At 34.4% G+C, this 26,126-nt stretch overlaps 3 protein-coding genes across 3 annotated transcripts; all 3 read left to right on the forward strand.

Moving 5' to 3' along the window:
• The first annotated feature begins 190 nt into the window (after positions 1–190).
• Positions 191–1,837, forward strand: LOC116127674 (probable polyamine transporter At3g13620). The gene has a single exon (XM_031413305.1). The coding sequence runs from the start codon at positions 446–448 to the stop codon at positions 1,835–1,837; it is 1,392 nt and encodes a 463-aa protein (XP_031269165.1). The 5' UTR covers positions 191–445.
• A 1,973-nt stretch (positions 1,838–3,810) lies between these two features.
• Positions 3,811–5,359, forward strand: LOC116127686 (probable polyamine transporter At3g13620). Its single transcript, XM_031413319.1, has one exon. The coding sequence runs from the start codon at positions 3,821–3,823 to the stop codon at positions 5,210–5,212; it is 1,392 nt and encodes a 463-aa protein (XP_031269179.1). The 5' UTR covers positions 3,811–3,820; the 3' UTR covers positions 5,213–5,359.
• Positions 5,360–16,082: 10,723 nt separating this feature from the next.
• Positions 16,083–17,397, forward strand: LOC116127683 (F-box/kelch-repeat protein At2g44130-like). The gene has a single exon (XM_031413315.1). It carries the CDS (start codon positions 16,147–16,149, stop codon positions 17,185–17,187), a length of 1,041 nt encoding a protein of 346 aa, XP_031269175.1. The 5' UTR covers positions 16,083–16,146; the 3' UTR covers positions 17,188–17,397.
• Positions 17,398–26,126: the final 8,729 nt, after the last annotated feature.

Here is a 26,126-nt window from a genome sequence, read left to right on the forward strand (position 1 = left end):
TTAAAAAAATAAATTAATGGATTTAACGTGTGTATTTCGTAATATTTTAGATTTTTTTTTCTTTTTTTGTGATACAAGAATCTTGAATTAATTAATTGATGATTGTCTCATAATCATTCTTGGAAAAAGTTATATGTGGCATGAATTAAATGACAGATTCCCAAATATGCCCAAAATCTTTTTCGTCATAACCCTACTTTTCACTCCTCATCATCAGTTTCAGTGCTCACATCCCTGTTCATGCAACACTTTCACTTAAACTCTGCCCCTACATTCATGCCCCCACATATATAGTCCCTTCCTTCTTCAATTCACACTCAGAGTTCAGGACGAATTTGATTTCCTCTCGACTTTCCTGAATCTTATTGTGTCTAACTCTTATTGGGTTTTTCCTGATTTGACTTTATCTTAACTTTTACCAGATTTCGATTCGAGATCCTGAATCATGACACAAGTAGAAAACCAAACACAAAACCATGAACTTCCGATCACTTCCACCACCGCCACTACAACCAAACCAAAATCCAAGAAACTGACACTAATCCCTCTCATTTTCCTCATCTATTTTGAGGTGGCCGGAGGCCCTTATGGAGAAGAGCCTGCAGTACAAGCAGCCGGGCCTCTCTTGGCGCTTCTTGGCTTCCTCATCTTTCCCTTCATCTGGAGTGTCCCTGAAGCTCTCATCACCGCCGAGCTCTCCACCGCCTTTCCGGGCGACGGCGGTTTCGTCATCTGGGCTCACCAGGCCTTCGGACCCTTCCTCGGATCCATGATGGGCTCCTGGAAATTCCTGAGCGGAGTCATAAACGTTGCAGCTTTTCCAGTTCTTTGCATAGACTACCTGGAGAAAGTTATCCCCGCCCTGGAATCAGGCTGGCCGAGAAATCTGGCAATTATGTTATCAACCTGTGCACTTTCTTTTCTCAACTACACAGGATTAGCCATCGTTGGATATGCCGCTGTTTTGTTAGGGATTGTTTCTCTTTCTCCTTTCGTATTAATGTCTCTGATTTCCATCCCAAAAATTCAACCACACAGATGGCTCAGTTTAGGCCAAAAAGGGGTTAAAAAAGATTGGAACTTGTTCTTCAACACCCTCTTTTGGAACTTGAATTTCTGGGATAATGTCAGTACTTTAGCAGGCGAAGTAGATAAGCCTCATAAAACATTCCCCAAAGCGCTTCTAGTGGCAGTGATTTTTACTTGTTTAGCCTATTTGATCCCACTTTTAGCCGTCATTGGAGCTGTTTCCGTGGATCAAAGTCAATGGGAATCCGGGTTCCATGCCACTGCAGCTGAAATAATTGCAGGAAAATGGCTAAAATATTGGATTGAAGTTGGGGCGGTCCTGTCCGCAATTGGGCTATTTGAGGCACAACTAAGCAGCTGTGCATATCAGCTTTTGGGCATGGCGGATTTGGGCTCTTTGCCGAAGTTTTTCGGTTCAAGATCAAAATGGTTTGACACTCCATGGGTGGGAATTTTGTTGTCCACATTAATCACACTTGGAGTTTCATATATGAACTTCACTGACATAATTTCATCAGCCAATTTTTTATACAGTTTGGGGATGTTGCTAGAATTTGCCTCATTTTTATGGCTGAGGAGGAAGTTGCCGCTATTGAATAGGCCGTTCAGGGTGCCAATGAGGCTGCCGGGATTGGTGATTATGTGCCTAATTCCATCTGGGTTTTTGGTTTTGATTATGGCGATTGCAACAAAGACTGTGTATTTGGTGAGTGGGTTGATGACATTGGGGGCAATTGGATGGTATTTTTTGATGAAGCTTTTTAAGTCAAAGAATGTGTTCAAGTTCAATAATGGTGGTGAAGAATGATGTGTTTGGCTAGGTTAAATTGACTTTTGACTTTTTGCAAAAGTGCTTTTGTATAAGAAAATGACTTATTATGAAGATGTAGAGTAACTATCTTGGGCATATATACAAAAGACTTTTATAGTAATACACATGTAGAGGACAAAAAGTCATACCCATTAGAATATATTGTTGTACTCTTTTCTTTAATGTTTTTTCATCTTTTACATAGTATAAAACTCTTTTATTTTTTTTCTTTTTTTATATGATTGGGGTGTCCGGACCATCTTACGTATACTTCAATTCATCTCTCCCAGGACTTGAAACTATCGTTCGGGTAAAAGCTTTAGTGATTTTCTCTATTAGCAATTAAGAAGACTCTTTTATCATCAAGAAGACTTGAACTTGAAAAATCATGTTAGATCCTCTTGCTCTTCTACCATCAAGGAGACTTAAATTGGAGAGACCATGTTAAATCCTTATTTGCTATTTTACTATCAGACCACTCAATAGTGGTTAACTCTAATTTATGTAAAAATTTGCTTAGTAGCTCAATATCAAAATGCTAGATTTTTAAGGGTGAATGTAAAATGGAGAGTGTGTTGGCATTTGGATTTTATTTCACACAAGCTATAAAAACACTTGACTTTTGATACACAAAGTTGATGTCAAATTAACGAGAATTTTCAACGTTGATTATATATAATATAGGATTAATTTGGATTAAGTTAAAGTTGGACTTGGAATTACAAGATTTTTTTTTTTTTTTTTTTTTTTTTTTTAAATTTTTTGGGGAGAGATGATTGATGTGAAGATGAAGTATAATTTGGGTGATAGTGTTTAAATATTTATAACTTTTGCCTGCACGGAACGGCTTCAATTGTTAAATTAATTTGTGTTTGGATTCTAAAGAATCCCAAGATCTGTTTTTTTCAACATCAATACTAAAATATATATTATTAATTTATTAGTTATTCTGTTTATAATTTGATGAATACAAGCCAAGTAATGCAGGGAAGAGGTTTCATTAACTCCGAATTTATATCTCTATATATTTGATCATGATAATTTGATATCAAAAGAATAAATCAAAGAAGAGACATATGATATTTGTTGTTTTATACATTATTGTCATCCAAGATTTGTTATGTTAATGAGTTGATAATATAATGGAGTCGATAATAGTTATCAAATCAAGCTGAATTAAGAGAATATCAATTTTGAATCGTTGATAACATCATTTCACCATTTTATTTTTAAATATAATTGTTTAGAAGAGCAAATTATTTCAATATTAAATACCCACTTGGTCAATATTTAGAATATGGGGATTGAAGAATCATAAATAATAGTGATATTGAATATTCCAATAGAATTAGTTGGTTGGACCAAATCTTGAAACACAAAGCCAGCTATAATTCCATGAGCGCACAACAATTATTTCTATAATTTATAATATTTCTCATTATTGATAGTACAAAAACAGTACATAATAAGCTGTCATTCAACTGCAAAATTATTATTTTATGTTTTCATCTTTGATTCGAATCCAACAAAATGCATCTTAGAGATCATGCATATGTTGAATAATCCCAATTATTATTATAAATATCAACTAATAAGAAAATTTGGCAACCAAATATGATTTTAAGGATAATTTTATTGATAATAACGTCATGTACTAGCTTTTTTTTATTTTGGCTATTATTTTATGTTACCATTCTTTATAATCACCAACTTTGAAACCCGGACCGGCCAGTCCAACCGGAAACCGGCGACCTCTGCGGTCTGGTTCAGATCATAGGGGAGTTTTGCTGTATTTCAAACCTGTAGAGACTAACTGTAATTTTGCAGGGGTATTTTTCCTGGTTCCCAAACCTGCAGGGATTACTTAGATATATCTGCTCGACCACCCAACAAAATCTATCAACCCCCTTGGCAACAAAATAATGAAATATCAGCTCAGAACATCCAACAAAATCTCAAACTAACCTAAAACAAATTAAAATGATACAACGAACAGCCTCCCAACATACACATCTTCTTCAACAAAACCAACAACCACCAAAGAAACTACACCTCCTCCCTCTCATCTTCCTCATCTTCTTCGAGGTCGCCGGCGGCCCCTACGGCGAGGAGCAAGCGGTGGGGGCGGCTGGCCCCCTCTTTGCCATCTTGGGCTTCCTTATTTTTCCCTTCATTTGGAGCATTCCTGAGGCCCTAGTAACTGCTGAACTTGCCACAACTTTCCCTGGAAATGGAGGCTATGTCATTTGGGCTCACCGCGCCTTCGGCCCCTTTTGGGGTTCCCTCATGGGGTCCTGGAAATTCCTCAGCGGGGTCATCAACTTGGCCTCATATCCAGTTCTTTGCATAGACTATCTCAAGTTAATTATTCCGGTTATTTCTTCAGGAATTCCTCATTATTTTGCCGTCTTTTTATCTACTTGTGTTTTATCTTTTGTTAATTACACAGGCTTGGCTATTGTGGGTTACACTGCAGTCACTCTAGGAGTTTTTTCGCTTTTACCATTTGTTGTTTTCACCCTTATTGCAATCCCCAAAATTGACCCTGCAAGATGGATCAGTTTGGGCCAAAAGGGGGTAAAAAAAGATTGGACATTGTTCTTCAATACCCTTTTTTGGAACTTGAATTTTTGGGACAATGCTAGTACTTTAGCCGGTGAAGTTGAGCACCCACAAAGCACTTTCCCGAAAGCACTTTTCTCAGCTGGGTTGCTTACCTGTTTGGCCTATTTGATACCTCTACTTGCTGCCACTGGCGCAGTACCTTTAGACCAAGAAAATTGGGTTGATGGGTATTTCGCCGATTTGGCTGAAATCATTTCAGGAAAATGGTTAAAAATATTTGTCGAAATTGGGGCTTGTTTGTCAATTATTGGACTTTATGAAGCTCAATTAAGTAGTTGCGCATACCAAATTCTTGGCATGACAAATTTAGGGATTTTGCCACAAGTGTTTGGGGTTAGATCAAGACATTTTGGGACACCATGGGTAGGGATTTTGATCTCAACATTGATAGCTCTTGCAGTGTCTTACATGAACTTTTCAAGCATAATTTCATGTGTAAATTTCTTGTATAGTTTAGGGATGTTGCTTGAATTTGCATCATTTTTATGGCTTAGGAAAAAATTGGCTGAAATTGAGAGGCCATTTAGAGTGCCAATGGCGGTGCCTGGCCTTGTTGTTTTGTGCTTGGTTCCATCTGTGTTTTTGGTTTATGTTATGGCTGTAGCTACTAAAACTGTTTATTTGGTGAGTGCATTGCTCACCCTTTTTGGGATTTTTTGGTACTTCTTCATGAAATTTTGTAAATCAAAGATGTGGTTTGAGTTCAAGAACGTTGAAGAGGAATTTGCTGATGGGGAGTTTGATTAAGATTTTTCTTTTTAGCCATTAGATTGGTGTCGTATTCATTTTTAGGCACTCTAATGATGTAAATCTGTTCTTTGTATATACGTTCGGAAATGGAATATTTTTTAGACAGCTTAAATACAAGAAAGTTTCATTTTTTTGTGTTTATAAGATTTTGACTTGAACCGGATTTTGATCCAGTGTACCAGCCCACTTTGATTGAGCTCTCTTTGAATTGTTAATGTTAGGCCCAATGTGGTGGCTCATATTGTAGAAGTTAATGGAACCCAAAAGGAAAGGGGATTATATTTATGTGCGACAATTTTTCGTCTTGGTAAATTGATTTTATTGTATTCCTTCAATGTCTAAATATTTTTTTGGGTAACCAAGGTGTCCGGGCCAGTTTACGGGTACCTAAATTAATCCTCGGAGGAAAATAGTGCAACAACCACCGTCATGACGCCCCACTTAAATTGTAGGTGTACAAATAGGGAATTGAATCTGAGATCATATGTCTATCCATACTCATTGTTTTAAAAACCGGACCGGAGGACAACCCGCTTGTTGGTCGGGTCATGGTTCAACCGGTCCAACCGGTTGGACCGTCGGTTGGACCGGTGATGTCATCATAATGTGTGATGACATCAGCACATTTTTTAAAAAACTTTATCCAAAAGGCCACTGGCTGGAATGAGATTGGAACACACTTCATACAACAAATAATTCTTACCATCTTTTAATTTCCTCCATCAAATCCTTAACCATTTAATAACAAGTACGAAATTTCTCAAACAATAGAATTAAAGGATCTTGGGCTTTTGTGTAGCCCAAATGTAGATACAATATTTTTTCAGCCCCATTCTACAACAATTGAGACTTAAATTGACTCATGACCGAGTAGTGGAATACAGTTGGCCTTGGAAAACAACTGCAACATTTCCAGGAAGCCAATGCTTTGGTTTTGGGAAACACTGGAAAATTCGAAAACCAAAACAAAACAGGTTCAGCGCCGACACCATGCCATTACCAGACAAAACCAATGGCTAATCAATGGGTATGACATTCCCTGTTTTTTCTCTTCTAGTGACTCAGCTTCTTCATCTCAAACACCAAAAATCTGATTCTGTGGAAACAATACTCAGTCAGTTCCCCTCCTCAACATATTTCGTTGACCAGAACCAATTGAAGCTGGAGACCAGCAACTGTGGAAGATGAAGATCTGGTGGAGTCAAGGTTCTGCTTGGACACGCACCGGCCTTAAAGACTCAATTTCTTGATCACAAGTTTCAATCTTGTAATCGATTATCTCTAAGTCTTCCTTTTCGTTTTTGTTTTCCATTTTCTTCCTGTACATACACAAGATGTGCATACGTTTTATAGAAAAAAAAATCATCAACGAAATTTAATGGAGAAATGTTTGAAGAGAAGCTGAGAAATCTGAGAAATTTTAGTAGAGAAACTGAGAAAGAGAAGAATCTGAGAAATAGAGAAAGGAAATCGATGGAATGGGTTGTGGTAGTGCGATTGGGTAGGGTTGGGGGTTTTGAAATCAGGCCGGTTTATCCGGCGGTCCGGTTGGACCGGCGGTTCATTGACTTTATCCGGGTTTTGACCGGGTTAACGCGATTTAATGTATAATGACGGTTTTAATGTTGACTCGGATCGGATACGTGACCGGTTCCCGGTTCAACCAGTTGGACCGGCCAGTCCGGTCCGGTTTTTAAAACAGTGTCCATACTATCTTTAATTCACCCTAACCATTTGGGTTATCCACAAATGGGTTTCTCTTCAAATCCTATTCATAATTTCCAATCAAATCAAATTCCAAGAGAAATTGAGAACTAAGAAACAATTATTTTTCATTTGGGCAAATCAATTGGCAATGGGTAAGTGTTTAAAATGATTATTTTCATCCCATTGATTGATACATCATCCATAGCTTCAAAATATTTTTAATCTTAAAAACATAATTTTCAACTTATTCTAAAATTTGGTACATCTTAAAAGATTACATGACAATTTTAATAATTATAAGTTTAAAAATATATATTTAAAGAAAAATATTATGGAGACTTCAAAGAAAGATTTAGCAGGGGTTAATAACACCACTTGGACAAAAAAGGAAACTTGTGGAATGAAAGATTGAAACAGCAACACATATAAAAATAAAAATTCGGAATAATTACACTTCTATTTCTAAATTTATTGCCTAAAAGTTATTAAATGACAATCTTACCCAGAACTGAAACCCTTAGAACAATTCCAGTTTATTAATCTAATAAGAATTAATAACACCTTAGATGGTTTCCTTCCACAAGATCTTTGATTTAAGTCACTTCAAGGACACATGTATGGTTGGTAATAAAGTGATATTTAATTTTAAATTTTATATTTGAAAAGTAATAAATCTAATCTAATTTACATGCATGCATATTAAAGCAATTAAAATGTGTTGTAAACAACAGGCTTAATTATTTTCAATATATTTCTCTGTCAGTAGCATAATTTGAACTTTGAGGGCCCAACCTATTTTCAAGGTTTTAACTTTTATATCAATAAATCTTTCATTTTTACTACTGTTATTAATGTTTTTTTAGCTTAAAAAACACAAAACAATCTTAAATAAGTTAATAAAGATACCAGTTTAATTGTTTTATTCGTTCCAACGCTCAAATCTCTCCCACTTGGCGAATACTTCACACAATGAAGGCCTACCTCATCAACACATTGTGTAAACTTTGCTAAGCTCACAGCTTGGTAAGAAAATCTGTAGCATTAACAAGTGTATCAACTTTCTCTAACAACATCAATTTTTTCTCCACCTTTTGCCTAATGAAATGGTATTGTATGTCAATATGTTTGATCGCGAATGAAAGGCATGATTCATGGCTAAGTAAATAGCCCTTTGATTGTCACATCTTCACAACATCAAACTTGAAACCAAGCTCTAAACTCAATCTTCAAAGTCACATAGCTTCCTTGCTAGCATGTGTCAATGCCTTGTATTATGCCTCAGTCAATGACAAAGCCATAGTACTTTGCCTTTTACTCATCCAACAAACAACAGCACCAAATAGAGTGAATGCATACCCACTTGTAGAACGCCTACTATCGAGATCACCTCCCCAATCAGCATCCACAAAACCTGTCACATCTAGCTCATCCCCAGTTGCCATGCCCCCATAACATAATTCTAAATTAAAGGTCCCACGCAGATATCTAAGAACCCTCTTTACAACACTCCAATGCTCTTTGCCAGGATTTGACATAAAACGACTTAAAACTCCTATTGCTTGTGCAATATCAGGTCTCGTGCATACCATGACATACGTCAAACTATCTACAGCACTAGCATACGACACATGTGTCATTTCTTCAGCATCTTCCTCAGACTTAGGGCATTGATCAGTAGACAATTTCACTCCCAAAGTCACAGGAGTCTTCAAAGGTTTGCAATCTGCCATGTTGAATTTCTTTAACACCTCCTCAATGTATTTTCTCTGCCCTAACCACAATTTGTAACTCTGACGATCTCTTGTAATTTGCATACCCAAAATAAAATTTGCAACTCCAAGATCCTTTATGTCAAATTGTGCGGCCAAAAAACCCTTCACAGAGTTTATCAACTCCTTGTTATTCCCTATCAACAACATATCATCTACATGTAAGGTTAAAATAACAACGACATTTTCTAACCTTTTTACATACACACAGTGATCCACATTGCTACGGTTAAAACCATGTTGAAGAACATAGGAGTCGAACTTCTGGTACCACATCCTTGGTGATTGTTTAAGCCCATACAGAGACTTCCTCAACCTACACACCAAGTCTTCCTTCCCTTTACATACAAACCCCTTAGGTTGCCTCATGTAAAGTTCCTCCTCTAAATCTCCATGTAAGAATGTCATCTTTACGTCAAGTTGCTCTATTTCAAGATTATACGCAACAGCAATAGATAGAACATACCTGATTGATGTTAACTTGGCCATATGAGAGAAAATCTCACCATAATCAACACCCTCAATCTACGAGAATCCCTTTGCAATGAGCCTCGCCTTATACTTTGCAATTGTTCCATCTGCCTACAACTTTCTTTTGAACACCCACTTGCAACCAAATGCCTTTCTATCCTTAGGCAATTTATATAAAACCCATGTATTATTCTTGTATAGTGACTGCATCTCTTCATTCATTGCAAGCTCCCACAGATTTGCATCTTCCATGGCTCTTGCTTCATTTACATTCCTAGGTTCATCACCCGTCGCATTCAAAGCATGCAATCAACTCAAGGCACTTAAAGAAAAATGAATTGGTGCCCTTCTAACTCTTGTAAATCTTCTCAAAGTTGGCAACACCACAACTTCATCATTAGAATCTTCATCTTAACCATCCACAGCACCCTCATCAGCCACACTATCAAATTTATCTTCATGATCAGATTCTATAGGCTCTACATTATCAGTCTTTATAGCAACATTAGGAGTCACCTCCTCCTCCTGCTCTACTGTAGTCACATCAAACTGGACTTTCTTTGACTGTTTAGGATCTTCAGGAGCTCCCACAAGTTGTTTTACCTCCTTAAAAATAACATCTCTGCTGTATATAATGCTTTTACTCATAGGATTCCACAACTTGTACCCCTTAATGTCATCCTTTAACCCAACAAACTTGCATTTCTCAGATTTTCTGTCAAGCTTGTTTCTTTTCTCCTTTGGCACATGCACATGCACATATGCATCATAACCAAAAACTCGAATAAAAGATAGATTAGGCTTCTTACTATACAGAGTTTCATACAGCGTCATGTCTTTAACAGAAGAGGTAGGAGATCGGTTCTTCAAATAACAAGCCATTGCAGTAGCTTCAACAGAAAATTCAGACCCCAAATTTATCGTATTCAGCATACACCTAGCTTTCTCTAACAGTGACCGATTGAGACGTTCAGCCAGTCCATTCAGCTGAGGCGTGTAAGGTGTAGTTTTCTTCCTTGCAATTCTGTGTGTCGCATAAAACTGCTTAAACTTACCAAAGCAAAACTCACCGCCATTATCAGTTTGCAAAGTTTTAATCTTCCTGTCAAACTGACTCTCAACTAAAGCTTTAAATTCCTGAAATTTCTCAAAAGCTTCAGCCTTGCTGCGCATGAAATAAACCCAACAGTATCTAGAAAAATCATCAATGAAAGATATGTAATACGTGGATTTACCAACAGATTCCACTGGAGTGGACCCGAAAACGTCACTGTGAATTAACTCCAGAATTTTTGTTGCTCTCGTGCCTGTTGATAGAAAACTGACCCAATTCTGTTTGCCTTGTAAACATTCCTCACAAAACCCAAAACTCATGGACCAATTAGGAATACCTTCAGCCATTTTCTGAGTCACCAAAGTAGACAAAGCTATCTCCCCAATGTGCCCCATTAGTTGATGCCACAATGTTGCAGAATCAATTTCTTTTTCAGCCTCCTTTTCCAAAACATAACCACCCAAAGAGGAATTTCTTACAATTGATGCTTGCAGCTTGTAAAGTGTACCATGTCGAACTCCTCGAGCAATAACCATAGATCCCCGAGTCATCTTGCACGATGTTCTATCACAGTTGAATATTATACCTGTGCCAGCCATTGTTCCAACAGAGAGCAGATTTCTACTCATACCAGGGATGTGCATCACTTCATGGAGCATCCTCACTGAACCATCATGCAACCTCAGCCTGATTTTCCTGTGGTCAATAATCTTCACAGCAGTATCATCTCCTAACATAAAGTTTCCTCCATTTTATGTCTCATACTCACAAAATCATTCCTTGTGAGGTGTCATATGGAATGATGCACAAGTATCAACATATCAGACTGATTGGTCTGATCCAGCCATACACGCAGCAACCACATACATATCACCATCTGATTCTCATTTGTACGAGGTTTCAACTTCCTTCCCCTTTACCGGTTTGTTTTTGCAATCTTTCTTGAAGTGCCCGAATTCCTGACATCTCCAGTATTTAATCTTACCTTTATCCTTGCTCTTACATCTACCTTGCGTCTTTCCCCTGTCGCCAGACTTATTAGAATTTCTATCAAGGTTTCGTCCCCTAGCAGTTAAAGCATCCCTAGACCAACCCTCTGAACCTCTTTGCTGCATATCCTCCGCCAACAATGTAGAACATACAGATTCCCATGACATCTGTGTCAATCCTCCACCACCAATCGCAACAATCAGGTTGTCCCACGTATCAGGCAGTGAGCATAACAATGTTACCACTTTCTTAGATTCAGTGAGTTGTACATCCACAACCATCAGTTAATTTACCAGAGTATTAAACTCATCCAGATGTGCAATAAAAGAATCCCTATCATGCATACGGAGATTGTAGAGTTTCTTGTGACAGAACATCACATTCACCAAAGACTTACTCAGATACATATTTTCCAGCTTCTGCCATAAACCTTTGGCCGTATCCTGACCCATCACATTCGTTAGAACGGAGTCCTCAAGGAAGATGCGAATCAAACCTCTGGCTTTTCGATCCATCTCATCCCATTTAGCAAGTGCAGCATGATCAATCGTTGATAATTCTCCTCTAGATTTCATTGTAGGTTTAGACCCAAGTGTACTTGACATTATAGTTCTAGACATTTCACTCGTAATAACAGCGATTGTCCCAATTATCAGCCTATCATTCAAAATTGCACCCCACAAATCCCTATCAATGAGCAGATCCTCCATCCGTAGTTTCCAAAGCTCGAAATGTTTGCCGTCGAACTTCTCAATCTCAACCTTTGATCCCGCCATCTCTAAATCACAATCTAACAAAACCTAAAAGTTCTGATACCAATTAAACGAAATAGAGACAGCAACGAGAACAAAACAACAATAAAGTAAATCACAGATAATAAACATAGAGAAAATAACACGCCCGATTTACCCTGGTTCACCCAATATGAGCTACGTCCAGCCGAGTCAATATTATTGCAGTATTTCCTTACCTCTCTCTCATTTACAATGAATGAATTGCCCTATGACTTGCTATCACACTCATAACAAAAGAAAACTATGTTTATATAGTAGGTTTAAGTGACAAAACCTAGTTTTAAAAGGATTCCTATTCCGAAGCCCAACCCAATAAGAAATTAATAACTTAAAGAAATCCTACAGCGGCTATACATGGAAAAGGCTCAAACCGCCTATGAGTCGAGAGTGCTGCCCCCATGACCTCCGCCTGCTGACTGGTTAGCGGGACCCCCGAATGCGTCTACGTAACCCCATAATACTGAAGTAGTCGACAACTCCAACAAAGTCCGCACTGTATATTTTTTTCTGTAGATTGTTTAGTCAAAATTTATTCTAATTTATATGGGTTGGTTCTTATTTAAAACGTGTTCTAGTTGAATTTATTGTTTCTTAAACTTTTTCCAAGGATATTGTTTTTCTTGCCTTTGAATTATTTGAAGTCACATGTAAAAGAGTTCAAAATGTCTTTGTATTCAAAGAACAATCAAGGGCCAAAAAAACCAAACAAAACCAAGCCGCCTTAATGACAAGGTGAAAAATATGAGAATGTGTATATCAATTCACCTTGTGAAATGCACTCTTCGCTTTACAGCTGTGGAAACTCACTTTAATGTTCCAGTTGTTTCACTCTAAGTTAAAGTCCAATCCACTCTACTTTTAGAGTAAATTTTTTTCTAATTTTTTAATTTCACTTCTTATTTTTATAAAGTTAAAATAACTTATACACATCTATTATTCATTTTAAAAAATATTATATTATATTTTTTCATAAAATATAATTAATTTATTTGTTTGGTAGTTTACAAAATTTTAATATTTTATTTCTAACACTATTTTGGAGTACGATTAAAAAAATAAAAAAATAAAAAAAAAACCTTTAATGCTCAAGTGGAGCCACTCTGGCGACTGGCACTAGAGTTTGATAAGAGTAAAGACAAGAAAGTTGTAGAAAGATAAAAATAGAACAAAAATTGATGAAAGTTTTTATCTAGTAAACCAATCTTTTTTTTATAAAAAAAAAAAAAAAAAGGGTATTTTAGGCCCCCGTTTGATATAAAATTTAAACATAATTTTTTGTTTTTGATAAACAAGAAAAACAACAAATGTTTTAAAAATGTGTCCGGTAAAAATTAGTGGAATTGTTTAAAAAACAATTTTCGAATACAATCCTAAAATTAAGTATAAAATTACAAAAACAATTAAAAATTGTTTTCATTTTCAAACATTAAAAACACTAAGAAACAACTTAAAATTTTGAGTTGTATTAAGTTTTTGAAAATTATTTTTAAATCACAAATCAAATAGAACTTCCCCCTTCTTTTTAAATCACATAAAAATAGAAATTAAAGTTCAAAATTTGAAATTTTAAAATTAAAGTTAGGAATAGGATGACAAGATATTTATTTTAGAATAAAATAAGTAATATATAATATCAAATCTTATTTATATAATATGTGTGTTTATAGAAATAAGGTAGCAAAAATAATTAATTCATTTGGGTGGTGGAGATTTGTTGTTTGATATAAAGCTTGCATTTATTTAATAGGGTTGGTTGAATTTGGTATGGATTTGCAATGCCCGCATTTAATATCTCTCGTTATCAAATTTAGTAGTTTTTATTTTAATATTCAAAATTCAATTCATTTTGATTTAAAAATAAGTGATAAACAACTCCTAAAATTAAATAGTATATACACTATATAACATCCTACAATTTTTAGAGATTGACAACTAATCGTTAGTTTAATCAAATCTAAAATCAAAATTAGGCAAAAGCCATTAATTTATAATTTTTATATTAAAAATCTCGAAACATCTATATATAAAAAAAAAGTGCATAGCCCTAATTTAGAGCTTTTGTGAATATATATTCAAAAGCCCTAAAATTTAAGAACTAGATATTCACCTTTAATCTGCATGTTAAAAACTTGAGAATTTTCTTAAATCTTATGGAGCCGTAAAACAAGAATTCAAAAATGTAGGGTGATTAAATCAAAAGAATTCCAGATCACATGCAATGAACTTGCTTTCATATCAATGATGTGGGCCAGAAGACCCATTATCATCTTTCATTTTCATATCTATTTGGGTTTAAATTTAATTTATTTTAAAATGAAGTTAATTATTGTCAAATTGTAATTATCTTAATATTATTTTTATTGTTAATTAGATAGCACTTTATCACAGGCATGGCCAATCCAATCATCCCAAGACAAAATTTGATGACTTTGTATCAGTATCAATCCACTTTAATCAAATTATATGCTTATCTATGTGTTACATGAGTTACTAATATATTCAAAGAATTTCACATCAATGGTGACCTAACTCGTATTCTTTACAATGAATATTTATTTATGTATTTTTAATAAATGTTATTCACATTTTACGTCCAAGCAAACACATATTCATGCGGGTTACACCCAAATTAGATAATATTTTTTTCATAAAACCTAAGCTTTTCAATCCAAAATCTGGTCGTAGATCTAGTCAGAAACAGAAAGATTGATGCATGATCGGCCAAATTTGACTAGTCTTGCATTGTTTCGATCACGGTAGCCGATGGTGGTTGCTGGGCAGGCAATGATAGTCTTGGGTGGATTAATTTTTAGATTGGAATGAGTGAAAAGTAATTGTTTTTAATTGAATAAAATTGGAAAAATGTTTTAAGTTCAATAGAATAGGATAATAAAAAACAAGCCTCACCTACATTTTATTTTGAGACAAAAAATCCTATTTTAATTGGATTAATTTTCTAAATAAATTAACCTAATAAATAAATAAACATATATTCTATTTTTTAATCTAAATAAAATAACATAATAATGATTAAAAAAGTGTATCAAAGAGGGCACAGACTTGGAATTGGAAAAGGAAATACTTTAAAGTTTAAACCACTTGCATGTGAACGTGGAGACAAATTAAGTCTCACTCAGAACAGAAATACTCTATCCACTTATCCACCACGTGTCAGTTCACTGTACACTTCGATCAATCCATTTTATCAACCACGTGTTGTGCAGAATCCACCCGATTAATCACAATCATCCAAACTGGGCCACGTGTTCATGGACCCACTTAAGGAACAGAAACTTATGCCACGTAATCAATCCTTATCCGTCCTTGTAACTACCAATCAAATTTTCTAATAATATCTCTCCGCGGTTGTACCAAACCAAAATTTATGCCGCAAATTAAGAAGGCAAACTTCCATATTTTTATAATTTAATTTTAATATCAGTAATTTTGATCTAATTTTAATATATACAGATTTCGATGTTGGTTACCAAAAAATTATAAAAAATAGATTCGTTATAACAATTAACACTTAACCATCTTAGTTAATAACCACCTCTTACAATATTATTCTATATTAACAGAAAATTAACTTTTTTCTTTTATAATAATATGATAAATCAATAAACCCAATTTAAAAACATCTATCAAATATCTTATAAAATAATTGATGACAATATAAATATAATTAATAATCTTTTTGTTTTATATACAATACTACACACATGAGTAAAATCGATAATAACATGAACTCAGTAATATTGTTCAACGATTTCAATAATTTTATAGTGACTGATACTCTAAAAAGTCTGACAACATAATTAAATTGATATTTGATGGATAATGATATTAATGATCTGTTATGAACTCTTAATCCGAATAATAAAGATTTTTTGTTTTTATAAAAGAATAGTAAATAATATTGTACAGAGCTTAATAAAATTGTAATTAATTTATTGCATGTAAAAAACCTAGTACACCTGGCAGAATCCTTCTACCGGTTTCGAAGGTTTCTGTTATCTAACTGCTTTCTATAAATAGCGACCTTAAACTTCAAAACCTTTCAGACAAAAACAAAAACAAAAACAAAAACAAAATCAAAAAACATAAACTAGATCTTCACACTTAACTTCACTTTACTTCAACAAAATGGAAGCTTCCGAGTTCACTGAGTTAATCCCCTCTCTTCCCCACGAACTCGGCCTCGACTGCCTCACTCGCCTCCCCTACCTCTCCCACGGCGTCGCCTCCGGTGTCTGCCGCCGCTGGCGCCAGTTGCTTCTCTGCAGAGAGTTCTATCACCACAGGAAGCAATCCGGGCACACCCATCAATTGGCTTGCTTGGTTCAAGCTCTCAGCGGTGGGAAAATTTCCGATGATGGGCCGAAACCGGGTGAGTCGCTGAGTTACGGTCTTACCGTGTGTGACCCGGTGGGTCGAGTATGGAGCCGGATTGACCCGGTGCCCGAGTACCCGAATGGTTTGCCCTTGTTTTGTCAGTTGGCAGGCTGCGAAGGGAAGCTTGTGGTCATGGGCGGGTGGGATCCGGTGAGTTATGACCCTGTTTGTGATGTGTTTGTATATGAATTCGCCATGCAGAGATGGAGAAAAGGCAAGGATATGCCCATGAAAATGTCCTTCTTCGCCGTCGGATCCCATTCGGGCCGGGTTTATGTGGCGGGCGGCCACGACGAAAACAAGAACGCATTGCGAACCGGGTGGGTCTACGACTTGAGACTCGATGAGTGGACCGAGTTGCCGCAGTTGAGTCAAGAGCGAGATGAGTGTGAAGGGGTGGTGATAGGGGACGGGTTTTGGGTAGTAAGCGGGTATGGAACTGAGAATCAAGGTGCTTTTGACGGAAGTGCGGACGTATACAATTTCGGGTTGGATCAATGGAGGCGGGTTGACGGGGTTTGGGAACCGGGTCGGTGCCCGAGATCCAACGTTGGTGTGGGCAAAGAAGGAAAACTGGTAAATTGGTCTGAACTAGACCCAGCGATCCGGGCGGGATCGTGTGGGATCATGTTGGGTAATATGGTAGTGGTAACCGGGTCGGAGTATCAAGGAGCTCCACATGGGTTTTATAGAGTGGAAATGGGGTTAGGGGGAAGTGGTAAATTGGAGAAGATGAATGTGGGTGATGAGTTTGGTGGGTTTGTTCAATCTGGTTGTTGTGTAGAAATCTAAAGCATGGAGATGGAATTAAGATTCCAATTGAAGGTATAATCTTGTCGCAGATGTTATAATATACAGTTTCAATTTTGTGTAAAATTTTGGAGTTGTAGAGTTACAGTATGTACTATAAAACTTAAGGGGATTGAGGTTTGTGCAATAGAAGTTGATTTTGTATGAAAGATGTTACATGTTTTGCATAATTGAGGCTAGAGTTTTTCTTTTGCTTTTGGCTTTTACCAGTAACGAAAAACAGAAACACTTAAAGATCAATAAGTAGTAAGACTGTTGGGCAGTTTACACTTCTTTCTAAATTTATAGTTTCCATTTTTAATATTATAAATGAAAGTTCATACGTTCATCGAATCATAATTTTCATAACAATAGTTAATTTATGCATGCACGAATTGATTCTCTTATCTGTAATATTTTGTCTCTAAAATCCCAAAAATTAACTGATCATACGTGAACTAACTAGTCGTATTGAAGTTTAGATTTTAAATTTCATAAAATGGTTTCAAAAATGTTGTTGTCCAACAATCTCCATCATGGATGGAAAAGCCAAGGATTTGAAATTAAAAAGCTAACAAAATCGCTAATAAAGCATATAAATCTTACTTTTGGAAATAAACGGGAGATTTTCGAGACTACCTCTCTCGTTTTGCTAATCATCAAAGAGTAATGATACACTTATATCACTGTTTTACACAATTTTCATTACATCATAATGTGTCATATGTCACAACCACATAAATTTTTAATTATTTTAAATTTTTAATATTATAATAAAATTTATATGATTGTAGCATATGTCACATCATGATATTTACAAAATGGTGTAAAAAAATTGTATAAGTGTAGCATTACTCATCATTAAATTTATGACACTTTTGTGGGAAATAGTAAAAAACCACCCTTAAACCCTAACGCCATCATATTACCTTAAGTTGCAAGTTGAAATTTACATAAAACCACTATTTTATCCTCGCTGAAATTGTGTTTGCTATTCCAGTTATTCAAACCTAACACTTTTAAGAATTTAATTCAAAACTCTAACCAAAATATATATTAATAGAAGTAATGCTAGGTTTACAACATGACTCACAATCTTTTTTCACAACCCTTACGTGATAGCTTACAATTAGATAGACGAGAGTCATTTGCGAGCTGACCAATTACGGGAGTTGTGAGAGAATATTATAAAATTGGGTTGTGAACCTAACATTACCGATATTTATAATATTTTATACAACTTGTAAATTAACTGAATTGAATTTTTATAAAAATAATAATAATAATAATAACTTGTAAGTTAACAGAATTGGATGATGTTCAGGGGTAGTTTTTGACTATTTCCCATTAAAGTGACATAAGTTTGATTATTAGCAAAAAGTTAGGGGTAGGTTCTGAAAATCTCCTGAAGAGAAATCAATGAGGCAGAGGAAAGGCTAGACAGGATACCAGAAAAGAAATAAAGTAAAAGAAAAAGTTGATTGTTTTTGTTTTCTAACTTTGGTCCCCTTCTTATCCAAAGCCTTCCAAGTTTGAGGGCTGTGAATTGTTTATTGGTTCATGTATGATAGGACTACTTGATTATGATTTATGATTAACAATCTAGTTATAATATTGAATATTATGAAACACCTATGTTATGTTACATATAAAGATTATCTTAGTTTTTAATTGATAGAATTTTTACCAACTTATATGTAACTAACATCTATCCATAAAAAAGAGGGTAATTATTTTATTCTAATAATATTAATTATATTATATAGTTTTTTGCCTTACTATGAGAGGATTGGGAAGAATCCACCTCTAAAGCATCTCCTCGATCGATAAACATGGAGTAACTTGAAAGTATCTAAATAGTAAGAGCATTTGAAAGTGAGAGTTCTCGTATTTTGACTTTCTCACAATCTCTTTTATCGCTACGAATATTCCATTCCTATAGGAGTAAAGAAGTTTGATAATGACAAATAAAAGATACTAGTATGTAGTAGTTATTGAAATTAAGGTAATATAATCCTAATAAATTAGGGGTAATCATCCTTAGGTCCTAGTAATTACGATAATAGGACTATGAACATTTTAAAATTGAGTAATACTATACATACAACATTTCTCAAACAACATTATATGACAAAATATGATTGACTGATTTTAAATTAAAATTAAACTTTTACTCAATCATCTTTTGCCATATGATGTTGTATGTGTATGATTATTCTTCGAAATTATTGTTGTATGTGATTTTTCCACCAAGCTCACACTATCGTGAGGATGCAACTCGACCTAAGATCAGTCTGACTCCACTAGTTGTCTGACCCAACATAAGCTCGTCAACATATAGTTCGACCCAACACAAGCTAGTTGCGAACAATCTAAATGATCATTCAATCAATTCCCAGATAACTTCAGATCTCAGATATTGCAAGAATGACTAAATCAACAGCAATCTCTGCGTAATTACAACACCCAATCGCGAGAATATTGGAATTGTAGTTCAAATTAATTGTAATCCCTTTATTTTCACTATTTCTTTTGTACAAACCTTGTATATAAACCCTCTCAAATGATAAAAAAGGGGGTTACGCCATTCCCACAGAATTCTCATTGTAAGCTCTCACAGCAAATGCAAAAAACAATGGACGTAGGCTCAAGAGTTTACCTGGCCGAACCACTTTAAAAATTCTCATTGCCATTTACTTTATTGTATTCAATATTTGCCTATCGCTGATTATCCGTAATCACACACAGATCTATTCTGATCCCACCAAGGTCAATCGGAATTCATTGGTTGATGCATATTTCTGTATCAACAATTATATTGGTTAAAAGCATAATATTTAATTTTTCTAGTATGTTAAGGATTCCCTTTCATTTAATACAACTTTTCATCAAAAAATTATTGGATATAAAGTTAGTAATATTGTCTACGTTATCTTATAATATATGTCGTATGATTAACGATGACATAAGGATTTCAAATTTATTGGAGTTATATTGGCACTTTATTTAAGTTAATTATATTTTAAGTTAACTTTTTTATTGTTCGTGCGTCATGCCCTTCCACCAACAAAAAACACAATTATAAAAAAATATGGGTTAAAGTATAGACCCTTAAAAGTATGATATAATAGCAAAAAAAATTAATTTCTAAAATTATAAATATACCCCTATCGAATAAAAATTGTTTGTGAATAATTAAAATTTACATTGTTACATGGCCGTTTGGATCGTGAGTATATAAGATAATGGGTGTAATCTTCGTTCATTTTGCAAGATTCTAATATTTAGTTTGCAAGTAATAAAATATTACGATAATCTTTTATTGCAAATAGTGTTTACTGTTGGTAATGTGGGGGGTAATTTATTACCTTGCTAGGGGATGCTAGTAAAACATTACCGAGGTAATCTGATTTTTCTACCCATTTTGTCTTTAATTAAAAACCATTTCGGACATAATTGCCCTCAAATGTCTACTAAATAACAATTACTCAGCCCCGTTACATTTGAGAAATTAGCTAAAACACCTCAGTCATAAAAAAATTTAAAAGTTAACAAAATATCCCCAGCCACCTAAGACCACCGCTGACCGCCGGCGTCAGTTACTGTGATGGTACACGACTAGCGGGATCTGGCCAGTAAGGCCTTTTCCGTCCATGGATCTGATCCATGGCTGGAAACGGCCAGATTTGACGTTTCTATGGCCGTTTCACGATCACATCTTTGGCTGCGAAATGATCATAGATCTAGCTGTTTTCCGGCCATGGATTTGTGATCCATGGCCATTTCCGACTTTGCCAATGCACGACCGGTCATATACGGCTAGTTGTGCACCATTTTGTAGAATGCCAACGGCAACTTACGGTGGTGGTTGGCTGCCAGCAGTGGCTTGGGGTGGGTAGGGGTAATTTTGCTAAAAATTAAAGTTTTATATGGTTGGGGTATTTTAGCAAAATTTCAAATATAGGAAGTTAAAAGAAATGATTCAAAAAATAATAATAAAAAATATTAATATTTAAAAAAGAGGATAATTTAGTAATTTACATAACATACCCACCCATTTATCCTCTCAATCAAATATATTATTCACCAATTATTCAAATCAACCAAACATATTTTCTAAACATTCCCAATAATCTTCAAAATGATTTTTCTTTCTATTAATATAATATTCTCTTATAATAAAACATTATATAATTCAAATGCTTTTTATGTGTTAATAAATATTACCAAATTTCTATGTTATTTTTTATTTTAACACTTAGAAGTTAAACGGTAGGAAAATTTCTGTTATTTTTAAAACTTCAAGGAAAAATTTCATTTTATCTTATCTTAGAGGGATTAATGTCACTGACCCAAAGATTATCATTATTTAACTGACATTTTCTAAGAAGAGTTTCTATTAATTAGATGACACTTTTTTTTAAAAACAAGAGAAACAAGGGTTTCGTTTGGTTGGATTTTGGGAATACTACTTTTAGTATTCCCAAAAAAGTTAAACAGTAAAATACCAAAAAACTCACAATATTATTCAACTTTATTCAACATTTTTTAAACCCCCTAAATTTGTTAATTCAATTAAATACCCCTAAATATTTTTAATATTTTTGTTACGGCGACTCCGGCCACCCTCCGACGGTGGTGGCCGGCTGTCCGTATTTGAGGGTGGATTGGAGGTGTTTTTGTTAACTTTTAATGTTTTATTATAAGGGGTGTTTTGTAAAAAAACAAACATAGGGGGTATTTTACAATTTATAAATCCTACATCGTAATACCACCCAATTCAACTTTTTTTTTTAACTTTTTTCAAAAAACTTTTCCCAAAAACACAAAATTGTGAACCAAACGGAGCCAAGGAAGTGAATTTTGTTTCTATTAGGAAACAGATGCATTTATTGATAAAAAGTATTAAAAAAAAATGAAATTTATTGATATAAAAGCATCCGTTGATTGATAAATATATCATTTATTGATAAAAATGAAATTTACTTTTGGTTCTCTAGTTTTTTTTATTTTTATTTTTTTTATTTTCCTCCAATTACTAATAACCCTTTTTAAAATTCAAAGAAAAAGTACGTAAAATATTATAAGAACATCTTCAAAGGACTGTTTATATAACCCAAAATCTTTATTATAAAGAATCTATCCACAAAAATAAGAGTCAAACATACTTTTATCCTTTAAATATAAATTAAAGAGTGGATTTGACTCTCCACATCTAGAGAGTCAAATCTTACTCTTTATCCTAATTTTAAAAAATAAATTACAAGTTTTTATGTATTTTATTTATTAATTCTCTATCTAATTAATTCTCTTTTTCGAAAATAAAGAACATCTTAATTAAATTTAAAGAGTTCATTGGATTTGAATAAAAATTTTATTTTTTATTTTTAGAATTAAATAAAAATACTCTTCATTTATATGAAAAATACCCTTTAAAGTAAATAATACATTGAGATGCTCTAACGTATGTAAACTTGAAATATCAAATTTGTATCCCATTTTATTTGACACTTGATTTAATAGTATCTGCTTAACTGAAATACATAAACACCCTTACATTAAATTGTACTGTTGTGAGAAGACATAAAAGCCCTTATATAACTTAAATACAAAAAAAATTAAAAAAGTATATATAAACTTTAAAATTACTTACATATCCTTATAAAGGTAAACATAATAACCAGGATGATTTATAACTTTATAAATGTTCATTAATTGAGAGGCCTCTATGAATATGAACTTGCACAAAATTCAACTCATGAGGTGAAACGGTGCGCATTGAGTTAAAGCGATGAGCAGCATAGGAGGGAGTGGAGTTCTGGGAGGAGGAGCTTCAACTTCATCATGGGTCTCTACGACGTCTGTTTCCGCTTCAGGGAAGAGAATTCAGAGAGAAATGGCAGAGCTCAACTCGGACCCACCTCCAGATTGCTCTGCTGGACCCAAAAGTGACAATCTTTACAACTGGGTCTCCACCATTATAGGCCCTACTGGTCTCTTTTCTCTCTTTACTCTTTCTTTCATCTCTTTTCAGTAGTGGGTTCTTCACTTTCTTGTTTTTGGTGCTCAAAGTTTTCATCTTTTTTGGGTTTTTTTTTTTGAATTACTGTTAGTTTAAGTCTTGTAGTTTTAAGTTGGAAGATTAAATGGTCTCACTTCTCACTTAACAGTTTGTTTGATCATTTTCTTGTAATGGGTTGTTTAGTTTGTTGTGTTTTATGCTCAAAGTTTTGTCTTTTGTGTGTTTCGTTTGATTCATTATTAGTTTTAAGTTGGAAGATTAAATGGTCCAACTTCTCTTAACACTTAGTTTGATCATTTTTCAGTAATGAGTTGTTTAATTTTTTGAGTTTAATTCTCAAAGTTTTGATATTTATTGGGTCCTGTTTGATGGTATTATTTCAGTATTGGTCTCACTTTACTCTTTCTTTCATTACACCAGTGGGTTCTTCACTTTCTTGTTTTTTGTGCTTTATCTTTTCATCTCTTTTGGATTTTGTTTGATTTGGGATTAATCGAGTCTTGTAGTTTTAAGGGGGAAGAATAAAAGGGTAGAATAAGTGGTCTAACTTCTCTTTTAATACTTTGTTTGACCCTGTTTCCTGATGGATTTGTTCAGTTTCTTGGGTTGTAAGCTCAAAGTTTTGATCTTCCTTGGGTCCAGTTTGATTCAGCACTAGTTCACTCTTGTGGTTTTTAGTAGTAAGAATTAATGCTCTGACTTAAGGAGTATCACTATCAGTCCGTGGCATGTGTGCTACATCCTCTCTCTTTTTTCAGTAATGCACTCACTTTACTCTTTTCTTTCATCATTTTCAGTAGTGCATCTTCAATTTCTTTTTCTTTTTTTGCGCTAAAANACAAGTCAATTCCCCAAAACAACTTAAAAAAAAAAAAAAAATTTCAAAATTTCAATTGTTAGCACTTGGATTAGTATAATTTGGTTTTTGCACATATCATTATTCATGAATCATTTAGACAAATAAATTCTTTAGATGTGTTTTAAAAAAAGGAGGCATATGTTTCACTTTCTAATGATTACAAAAAAAAAAATTATTAAATAAAGATGATTATTTTTGTTCTTTTACACGCAACAATTTGAAAATTAGACTTTGGAAAAACACGTTGTGGCTTATTAATAGTAAAATCACGAATTAGACAAAAACCCTTAGAATAATCAACCAAGGAAATAAATTCCAATTGAAAGTCGTTTTGATGTGTTAATAATAAGAAGCCATAGTCAATGTTGTGGTCTTTAGAAACTTCCTATCGTCATGCTTGTGTTGTATTATCTATTTGATTTTACTTTGCTTTTCAGCAATAAGCAACCTAATTATCAAGGGTGGGTGTGGGTCATGCTTCTTGACCTCATCCTTGCCATCACCAACTCATTATTATAAATTTAACATTTATTTTTTTAAGAAATTGATAAATAAATAAACCAAAACCCACGACTTAAATAATTAATTTAAGTACTTACAACCTATGCTAAATACTATATTGTTTTCATCATTCATCAGGAAATGTGAGTTGTTATTAAAAATATTAGTCTTATATATATATAACCGAGGTATCTAGATTAACTTGTGTACATCTCAATTAATTCTCAAAGTTTACTGAATACTTTTAGATAACCATCCAAATAGCTAAAGTTTTGTCGTTCAACCACAAGACTAGTAGTTTATTGTAAATAATATTATAAGCGATAACTTTACAATCCTTAGGGGATGTTTGGTTAGGGGGTATTGGAAATTACTGGGGTTAAGTCATCTTATATTACTTTATTACTATGTTTGGCTGTCAAGTAATATAAGATACTGGTAATCTTCAAATACTAATAGTGATTATTATTGGTAATATTTGAGGTAATCTGATTACCTCCATTTTCTTAGGTATTCTAAGATTACCAGGGTTATCTTTTTTCGTTATAATTCTATCCCTTATTAATAATATGTTAGGACAATAATGCCCTTATTTTTAAATTTATTTACATGAATATGGTTTTCACTAATTCACCTCCAATTAATTAACTTTTTGGACTAAATAACCTTTAAATTCAAAACAAATTACAACCCACCCAAGCCACCAACCCCAGCAACCTGCCGCCGCCTGTTTCCGGTGCCCACCGCCGCGGCCAGCAGCAGCTGCCGTCGGAACTATGCACGGAAGGCCGAAAATGGCCACCGTGAGTCAATATGGCCATTTCCGGCCAGATCTGGCTGTCAAAAGCTAGATCCATCATCGATCTAGCCGTCAATGGCCAGATCGATGGTCGTTGACGACCAGATTTGGCCATTTTCGGCCAGATTTTGGTGCGTCGTTAGGTTGCCGACGGCCGGCAGTGATTGGGTTGGTGGGGTTATTTTGTTGATTTTTCAAACTTTTATTATGGGGTTGTTTTTGCTAAGTTTTTAAATGTAGGGGGGTTATAATAATCCAAATAATAATAATATTAAAAAATAATATAATAATAATATTTAATTAGAGGACAATTCAGTAATTTAAATAACATACTCATCAATTTATTCCTCCCAACTAGAGGTGGGCAAGGGACCGGTCCCTTGCGGGCCCAGGCCTGGGCCCGTTTGGGACTGGTCCCAAATGGGACCAGTCACTCATGGGCCTAGGACCGGTCCCAAGCCCATGAGAAAAACCAGGACCCGGACCAGGCCTTAAGCCTAGTCGGGATTGGTCCCATGGGCCCAGGACCGGTCCCATGGGGCTTGGACAATTTTTTTTCCCCCCTCAAATTTTTTTTATATTTTGGGGGCAAAACAAAATTTTATAGGGGGTTTTTAGTATTTTATAGGGGTTGATTAGTAAGTTTCTAAAAATTTAATTAATTTTAAAAAATAATAAATTAATAGTTAATTTTAATTTTTAACATAAATGTAATATTCACATTTCACACATTCACGCTTCACAAATAAACAATTAAATAA

The sequence above is a fragment of the Pistacia vera genome, unplaced genomic scaffold (assembly GCF_008641045.1).
Source record: "Pistacia vera cultivar Batoury unplaced genomic scaffold, PisVer_v2 Contig193, whole genome shotgun sequence".
NCBI lineage: Eukaryota > Viridiplantae > Streptophyta > Magnoliopsida > Sapindales > Anacardiaceae > Pistacia > Pistacia vera.